The 10,000-nt window shown below is 41.6% G+C and overlaps 1 protein-coding gene across 3 annotated transcripts in view; it reads right to left on the bottom strand.

Moving 5' to 3' along the window:
• The window catches only part of LOC113800181 (myosin-2 heavy chain), a 97,170-nt gene that overhangs the window by 11,747 nt on the left and 75,423 nt on the right, over nt 1-10,000 (bottom strand). For all 3 annotated transcript variants that reach the window (XM_070122601.1, XM_070122603.1, XM_070122602.1), the window contains exon 3: nt 5,116-5,250. In XM_070122601.1, coding sequence (XP_069978702.1) covers nt 5,116-5,250 — 135 coding nt within the window. The remainder of the gene's footprint in view (nt 1-5,115; nt 5,251-10,000) is intronic.

Raw genomic sequence — 10,000 nt, 5'->3', positions numbered from 1 at the left:
TATATATATATATATGACACATAAGTATATGGATATATAAATGCATACACATACATATATATACACACAAACAGAAAGAAAAAAAATAATAATGATTTACCATCTATAATTATAATAATCAATTGCGTACACATACAAATGCATTAAGAAATACATATACACCCTACCCCTTCATAATAACAACCTTAATAACAACAACCATTAAAACCGAATAAAAAAAAAGTTATTGCATTCTCAAGATTGTTACTTATCGTTTCACCTTTACCGATATCCCCATTAACTGCAGGTGCAATGTACATTCTGGTAACATATTATGAGCCCATTAGCATCCTCTTATTCTGGGCAATCAACTTTGATATTAACTGCAAGATTGCTCGTTGGCGCGACTGTGTATAAAGTGCTGAGTCATTGTTTGTAGTTGGGGGGAACCGCGGGAGCTCTCTCTGCCTGTCTGTGTGGCTGTCTGTCTGTGTCTGTCTGTCTGTCTGTCTCTGTATGTATGTCTGTCTGTCTGTCTCTGTATGTATGTCTGTCTGTCTGTCTCTGTATGTATGTCTGTCTGTCTGTCTCTGTATGTATGTCTGTCTGTCTGTCTCTGTATGTCTGTCTGTCTGTCTGTCTGTCTGTCTCTGTATGTATGTCTGTCTGTCTGTCTCTGTATGTCTGTCTGTCTGTCTGTCTGTCTCTCTCTCTCTCTCTCTCTCTCTCTCTCTCTCTCTCTCTCTCTCTCTCTCTCTCTCTCTCTCTCTCTCTCTCTCTCTCTCTCTCTCTCTCTCTTATTTTATCATTTTGGTTTTCTCTTCTCTTTTCTTTTTGTCTCTTTTCTTCTCTGCTTTTACACTTATTTCCTATCTCCTTTCCTCACCTTCCCTCTATTCTCCATTTTAGTCTTTTATTTTGTTTTATTTCTCGTTTCATTTTATTGCTTGGTCTCTTCTCATCTCCTCTTACTTTCCTCTTCTTTCATTTCTTCTCCATTCTTTCTTCTCATTTATCTCTTTCTTTTCTCCTCTTCCTATTCGTTTTAATTTTTTTTCTCCTATGGTCTTATCTCATCTGTTATTTTCGTGCATTTGTGCACGTGCACACAAACACACACGCGCGAGCGCGCGCATCCGCGCATACACATACATAAATACATACATACAGACAGGCACAGACAGACATACAGATAGATAGTTTAAAAAAAATATATATATATATATGGATGGAAAGATAGATAGATATATAGATAGACCGACATACACACACAGATATAGACTCACATCAACTCAAACAAGAAAACCCAGCAAAAAAAAAAAAAAAAAAAAATGACCAAAGTCAATACCCTTTCGCCACCACAGCTACCTACGTTTTCCCGTCCACTAAATTACATGGCCGAAGCAAGAGAGAGAGAGAGAGGAGAAAAAAAGAGTGAATGACTTGCCTATTCAGATCCTCATTGCATTGCAAAAACATATGCAAATGATTATGAGCTACTGCAAAACACAGAACACGCTGTAAGGTAAGTAGCCCATGTAAAGCTTTCGACCTCGATGAGTCACCCTGGGTTGGTTACGTTGGTGATGAGTATGGGCGATGGATATGGATGGTGAGTATACGTGGTGAGTAATGATGTAGGGTACAGGTGGTGAGTACAGGTGATAAATAAAGGCGGTGAGTATAGGTGGTAAGTATAAGTGATGAGTATAGGTGATGAGTACAGGGGAGGCGGCAAGTATAGGTGATGAGTAAAGACGGTGAGTATAGGTGATGAGTAAAGACAGTGAGTACAGGTGATGAGTAAAGGCAATGAGTACAGGAGATGAGTAAAGACGGTGAGTACAGATGGTGTGTATACGTGATGAGTAAAGGCGGTATGTACAGGTGATGAATGGAGACTATTTACGGACCACGTGAGTAATGCGGAGTAATATTTACAATCAAAGTTACTCGTCACGGCGACCACTCTCGCCTTTCATTCATGGGCATCGGTGTGGCTGGCTCGGTACAGATTTCTCTTCCTCTTGCTGGGTGCTTGCGTGCGTACGTGCGTGTGTGTGTGTGTGTGTGTGTGTGTGTGTGTGTGTGTGTGTGTGTGTGTGTGTGTGTGTGTGTGTGTGTGTGTGTGTGTGTGTGTGTGTGTGTGTGTGAATTAATGTATGTATGTATGTATGTATGGAAGTATGCATACAAGTATGTATGTATGAAAGTATGTATGTATAAATCCATATATCTATATATGCACGTATGTGTGTATATATGTATACACCCACGTACACATGTATGTGTGGATATACACATCCACTTCAAAATAAGAGAACTTCCCCACCATACCAAATAACGCAAGACCCTATAACGGCAATAAAGTGTGCAATCTGTAATTCTGCAACCCGCCTAGCCATTAGCCCTTGCAATATGCACGTGCAAAAACCCACCTTTGCCCACTCTCTCTCTTCCCCCCCAACCCCCCACCCACCCCACCCTAAACACACACCCCACCCCCTCCCCCCCTCACATACACACCCGCGGGACCGACACGACCCTACGGCCATCTCGGGAACGAAATAACTGGGATTTTTCAATAGACCGAAATTTATATAGACTGGGGAAGCAGCTCATTTGAATATGCTTATTATCAATTTACTTTTTTTACTGTCTTTTTTAGGGGGTGGGAGGGGTGGGGGTGGGGGGGGTGGATGGCGAGTTGATGAAAGGCGAAAAAGAATTTCAATTGAAGTTGAGAAGGGCGACGATAGAGGATGAAATGTGACGAGGGCGTAGAATGAAGAGTTTAAACTGGCCTTTCATTCTTCGCGTAATTGGGTAAATATTTTGCACGCTCTAAACACTTACTTAGTGAATAGACTACACGCTCTAAACACTTTATTCACTGAATAGACTGCACGTTCTGAACAGACTCATTGAACAGACTCCACGCTTTAAATACCTTCTTCACTGAATACACTCCACGCTCTAAACAGACTCTTTGAACAGACTCCTCGCTCTACATATTTCATTCACTGGATAGACATCACGCTGTCAACACTTACTCGCTGAATAGACTCCACGCTCGAAACACTTTATTCACTGAATACAGTGCAAGCTCGAAACACTCATTGAACAGACTCCACGCTCTTCGCATTTCACTGAACAGACTCCACACTCCAAACATTTTATTCATTGAAAAGACTCTATGCTTTAAACAGACTCATTGAACAGACACCACGCTCTTCGCATTTCACTGAATAGACTCCACGCTCCAAACCCAATGAACAGATTCCACGCTCTAAACACTCACTGAACAGACTCCACGCTCCAAACACTTTATTCACTGAAAAGACTACGCTTAACAGACACTGAACAGACACCACGCTCTAACACCCATTGAACAGATTCCACGCTCTAAACACTCATTGAACAGATTCCATCCTCTAAACACTCACTGAACAGACTCCACGCTCCAAACACTTTATTCACTGAATAGACTTGCTCAGTGAATAGACTGCACGCTCTAAACATTTACTCAACACACTCGACGGGATTACTGGCGAATTTTTTTTTTTTTTTTTTTTTTTTTTTTTTTGTTTTTTTTTTTTACCGAGAAAAATGGTAGAAGTGAAGCCCTCATATCGTTAGGTTATGCGTAATTTGTGCCAGTTTCCTGCCCGACAATGGATATTTTTTGTTTTTGCTTTTGTTATGACATAACTGATGCATTTGTTTGTTTGTTCATTTACTTATTTATTTGTTTACTTATTCACTTGTTTTTTTTTTTTTTTACTTATCTATTCCTTTAGTGATTTACTTTTCTATCAATTTACTTATAAACTTATTTATATATATATTTGTTTATTTATTATTTATTACTTACTGGTGTATTCATTTACTTATCATATATCACCTATATATTCATTTGATTATTTTTTCATCAATCTATTCATGTATTATTCTGAAGGAGGTTAACTTACATTAACGAACTTGATTGATATCCGAATTAAACATATGATAACCCCCCCCCCCCAAAAAAAAAAAAAAAAAAAAAAAAAAAAAAAACATTAACACTGAATAGCCCTGTTGGCCTCCCGATAAATTTTCCTCAAAACGAAAAAAACAAGAAAAAATAATACGAAGGCCTATCACGCCATTTCTTCTTAATATTATTATCATTATCGTCATCATCATCATCATCATCATCATTATTTATTTTGCAAATACACAAAACGAAAATACTGCAATACACAGCCAATGGAGGTCGTTGAGGCCGTCGAAAGTTGTGTCACCAAAACGCAAAAGTGAATCATTTAATTGGCTGAGAATGTGAGGTCAAACACGAGGTCGAGAACTGAATGAGGTGGAAGTAAGTCCGTACTTAAGTATAGGTCACTGTGTAAGAAAAGGAAATTCATTAAATAACGGATAATTACACCGTATATTTGTGATTGAGTCTCCTATATTTTGGTCATTTTCGTTACGTAATTATGAGAAAGATACAGGATGCAGCTTCTGAAAGTATGCTCATCCGTTCATACATTTTACAACGTACGTATATAGTCTGTTTACCCTCTAGGCTACAGTGCCCATCCTGCCGCCCCTGACTAGATCCCAAAATTGGCACAAAAATTGATGTTTTATTAATATATTCCTGACTCCTGTTTTCTTGTTTTGTACGAGTGCTCCTGGCGAATTCAGTGACAAGTACCTTTCTATTCGAGTGGCTTTGGAAAATCCTTTAATGTAGGATCGTCATATTATTATCTTAAACTACGCATTGTACTTTAAAAATTTTCCTAAAAGAATAGTACACCTCTTAGAATCGTTATATTCTTAATATCGTAAATAACACAATGTAATAGGAATTCCCCTTAAATAATAGAATCGTCATATTCTTAATACCTTAAATTACGACACATTTTAATTAAGGTAAATTCCCATTAAAGAGTACTTGCACATTTTCCATTAGCCAAACTTAAAACACATTGCAATAAATTCCCCTTAAAGAGGACTACACATCCTTTTATAACCCGAAAAAAAAAAATAAACAAAATGACCCAACCACCAAACTCACAAAATCCAATTAAATCATGACAATACCAGAATCTCCAGGCGATCACAGCATGTCCAAACAAACCCTACCTCGTACTGCCGATGGGCGGGGAATGGGCGTGCATTGAGGCGAGGGCGGCGAGGGCGTGTTCTCCAGCCCGCACCTGTTCCATGCTCCCTGCCACCAGGTTCCTCGCCGACGAAACCTCCTTCACAACGCGGTGTCTGCGGGAGAGAGACAATGATTTAGTTTATTCCATTCGTTACATTGGTTATTTATCATGTTTGGTGTGGTAGGTTCTTGTTATTTTAGTCAAATTACGGCAATAATTTAGTTAATTCTATTTGTTACAATGATTATTTCTGATGTTTGGTGTGGCAGGCTCCTGTGACGACATTCAAATTAAGACTTCTAAACTACCCCCCCCCCCCCCGCCCGTGTAAAAGGATCATTATATTTGATGTTAATATGACAGGCTATTGGGACGACATACAAATTGCGTCTGTTTATTTCTGCTTCTAAATTACACCCTATGTGCAAGGAATTGCCGGGGTTACCATACATTGGCAGTGCGGGATTTGAACGCGTGTCAGTAATGTTGCTAGAAGAGAAAAGTATCAGAAGTGAAAGATTAGATTCTCTGTTCTTATTTATTTATTTATTTATTTATTTATTTATTTATTTATTTATTTATTTATTTATTTCTATTTTTATTTGAGTCTTTTTTTTGGGTGGGGGGGAGGGAGAGAAGAGACAATACGTTGAAACTAATAATTGTGCTCATTGTACATATTAATTCCTTTTTTTTGTATAAGGGGGTGTCCTGATGCTTACATGCACTCTTTACATTGGTACAATATCAACGGAAAAAAGGTGGTACCATAAACAAGGACATTTATTAGATTTCCCTTCGATCTAGAATCAACTCGATATTCCACTGACTTTTGTTATATAACCAACTATCAAATTACAATTAGCCACAAAAACGATATATCTTTATCAAGCCCTAAAAGTTACACTCAAGAGTTAAGATGAGACTAAAAATCGCTCGTCATCGAAAGGACAAAGGAACATCAAAGGACAGAGTGATAAAGCAGCAGGAAGACGAGAGAATGGGAAGGATGTGTGTGTGTGTGTGTGTGTGTGTGTGTGTGTGTGTGTGTGTGTGTGTGTGTGTGCGTGTGCGTGTGCGTGTGCGTGTGCGTGTGCGTGTGCGTGTGCGTGTGTGTGTGCGTGTGCGTGTGCGTGTGCGTGTGCGTGTGCGTGTGCGTGTGCGTGTGTGTGTGTGTGTGTGTGTGTGTGTGCGTGTGCGTGCGTGTGAGTGCTTGCGGGCGTGCGTGCGCGTAAAATCTATCTCTATAGTAAATCAAATGCAAAATACATAGTGACAGACGTGAAAATAAAAACAAATATCACCTTTACGACACGAAAAACACCATCCCCCCCCCACCCCCTACCCCGTCCCACCCCCACAAAAACCGAAGACGCGCCCGTGCAGCCGCCCCTTAAGCCCTGGCCACTCCTCCTTCAGCGTCTTCAAGCCGAGCGACGTCCCCCCCCCCCCCGCGGCCACGGCAGGAGGACCCGCGAGGGAGCCGTCGACCCCCGGGTTTTACGACGGCTTCACCGCCTTTTTCGGGCCTTTGAACACGGGCGCTTGGCGAAGGATGCCCCGTCAGACGCCACTCGTTGCTTGGTCGAGTGTTTGCCCGCTCCTGCGCTCTCTCGCCGGCACTGCGTTGGCTTGGAGAGGCTTGGATTTTTTTTTTTTTTTTTTAGTTTGTTCTCCTCTCCACTTCGCTCAAGCTCTTCCTTTGTATTTGGTGTTGAATTCTTTGTTGGGTTTGGGATTATTAATAATGTGAGGCCGTGATTTTTTAAATCTTTTTCTTTTCTTTTGTTTCTCTTCTTTCTTTCGTGTTTTTCTTTTCCTTTACTTTTGTTTTTCTTTTCATTCTCTTTATCTTCATCTTTTCTTCTGTTACTCCTTTTTCTTTTCTCTTCTTTTTTTATACACGCGAAGTACAAGAACACAGAAAAACGAACCTCATCCGCACTTCGCCAAGAGATGCGTCAGTGACAAGCCATTATACTCGGATGTCACTCTCGTCTTCTGCCCTTTTTGCCTCGGGTCCTGTCGCTTGCTGTCGGCTCCTGTCGCGCCTCAAAATTCGGACAGCTAATCAAAATATTTATGCTGTTTGTTCGGTCCAATAGAGCGGGTTTGTGTTTTGGGTTCAGTGCCTGTTATCTCTCACTTCGACCTTGACTGACAGCTTCTTCATAATCCACTCTGTCCCTCCACAATGACCCGCCCTCTTGGGAGTCTGCTTCCCTCAGTGTCGCCAGAGACAGCTATGTGGTCGTACATATACAAACACACGCGCAGACACACACACACACACACACACACACACACACACACACACACACACACACACACACACACACACACACACACACACACACACACACACATATCTACATGTTTATACACACACACACACCGTGAGAAATCCTTCACCCAGAAGACAAACATACTCCTTCCTCACACCAAAAAATAAACCTTCCATATTACACCACACTATCTAACCACGCCAAATAATAACAAATAAATAAACAAACGCATACAAAAAACACACCTCGTAACACCAACAAAAACCGCTTCTCCACAAAAACAAAAACAAAAAATACGACAAAAAAAAATTATGTCCGTCAGCCCTGTCCTCTTGAAGCCAGCTGAGGCCGCGGTCGGCTATTCAGGGATGCCGGGCTTATCACGCGAGGCAGGGCAGGCTGACAGGTGAACAGAGGCGGGATGGAACAAAGTTGTTTTTGTTATTATCGTTATGCTTGTTTTTTCTTTTCTTTTTGTTCTCTTATTTTCTATCTCTATCTATCTATCTATCTATCTGTCTGTCTGTCTTTCTGTCTGTCTATTTATCTTATCTCTTCTCTTCTCTTCTCTTCACTTCTCTTCTTTTTCCTTCTTCTCTTCCCTTCTCTTCCCCTCACTTCCCTTCCCTTCCCTGACTCACTTCCCTTCCCTTCCCTTCCCTTCCCTTCCCTTCCCTTCCCTTCTCTTCTCTTCTCTTCTCTTCTCTTCTCTTCCCTTCCCTTCATTTTCCTTCCCTTCCCTTCCCTTCATTTTCCTTCCCTTCCCTTCCCTTCATTTTCCTTCCCTTCTCTTCCCTTTCCTCTCCTTCCCTTCCCTTCCCTTCCCTTCCCTTCCCTTCCCTTCCCTTCCCTTCCCTTCCCTTCCCTTCCCTTCCCTTCCCATCCCATCCCATCCCATCCCATCCCATCCCATCCCATCCCATCCCATCCCATCCCATCCCATCCCATCCCATCCCATCCCATCCCCTCCTCTTCCCTCCCCTTCCCTTCCCTTCTCTTCCACCATTTGAAGGAGGGATTACAAATATGCATGTCAGCAAAAAGTTCTCGACATTGATTTATCCTTCCTGACTGTAATACCGCATTGTGTACTGTAAAGCGCGAGTTTCTTTTGAATTCCCGCGCATTTTCATATTCCTAATCATTATAATTGTATATTATCATTTTATATTATGATATACTATTGTATATGTATTATCATATGCTGTATATCTATGAACACTGCCTCTCGAAAGGATGATTAACGACAAGAGAGAGCGAGAAGACCCCGCCAAAATCCTCCACAGTTCGAGACGATATGCAAATCCGAGTCAAGATTTATGGAAAACCTTCAAAAGGGACCATCGACGTCTATTTCAGTAACATGCCTTCTTACGCAGGTCCGTGAGCCATTAGCAAACAGATTCCCGCAGATGAAAGCTCCTATTTACAAGTGACAAATGGCCTGTTGTGGAGATGAATAATTTAAAAGTTCTCGAAGCCGCGCCTTCTCGGCACATGGTCACTGGACGCACGCATGCCGATCGTCATTTGTTTCGCGGTGTTGGCTGGCCATTTTTCGTTTATTTATTCACGTATTTTAGTCAATAAAGGAATAGGAAGATAAATAAATAAAATATATATCAAGTAAATAAAGGTATGAGTAGATACATCAATAAAATATCTATTAATGAGAGAATGAATCAATAAAATACCCATTAATGAGAGAAATAATCAATAAAATATCTATTGATATATCTATCTACTTGATCCTTTATGTTAATATATTTTTTCTTATTCTTTATCTTGTTTATATCAGTAAATAAAGACATAAATAAATAAACATCTATCTAGCTATCTACTCATTTTACTCATTTTACATCTTCATCTTTTTTTTCCCCAGATCTTTACCTTTCCCGCGCTTTCTCCCTCGTCCGCGCCAACCCCCGAACGACAAATAATGGCTCGGCTGCTCATTTCCAGCAATTACGCCAGGTAGAGAGAGCTCTTACCGGGCTAACGATCTTATAAATGAGCAGGTGTGGTCCTCCGCCTCGACCCCGTGCTTGCGTCTGCCTGCGTGTGCTTGGGAGGTGTGGCTGGAAGAGCCTCAGGGAAATGAGAGACGCCCCTGGAGGTGATAAGGGGCATGTCGGGGGCGTCGGGAAGTGACAGGGAGAGAGGAGCTCGGTGATAAGAGGTATCTCGTGGTGCTTGAGTGATGGCGGGCGTGAAAGCAACAAATGGCGCGCATAATGTGGAGTAATGGGGACGGTATCTCAGCGGCGGAGAGAGACGTGTGTGATAGATGTTTTGTGTGTGTGTGAGTGTGTGTGTGTGTGTGTGTGTGTGTGTGTGTGTGTGTGTGTGTGTGTGTGTGTGTGTGTGTGTGTGTGTGTGTGTGTGTGTGTGTGTCTGAGTGTGTGCATGCGTGCGTGTACGTGCGTGTGCGTGCGTGTGCGTGTGCTTGTGCGTGTGTGTGTGTTCGAGAGAGAGAGTGAGAAAGAAAGAGAGAGAGAGAGAGAGAGAGAGAGAGAGAGAGAGAGAGAGAGAGAGAGAGAGAGAGAGACAGACAGACAGACAGACAGACAGAGACAG

Source organism: Penaeus vannamei, chromosome 6, assembly GCF_042767895.1.
Source record: "Penaeus vannamei isolate JL-2024 chromosome 6, ASM4276789v1, whole genome shotgun sequence".
NCBI classification, from domain to species: Eukaryota; Metazoa; Arthropoda; class Malacostraca; order Decapoda; family Penaeidae; genus Penaeus; species Penaeus vannamei.
Note: the sequence above shows the minus strand (reverse complement) of the source record. Positions and strands in the feature narration are given on the sequence as shown.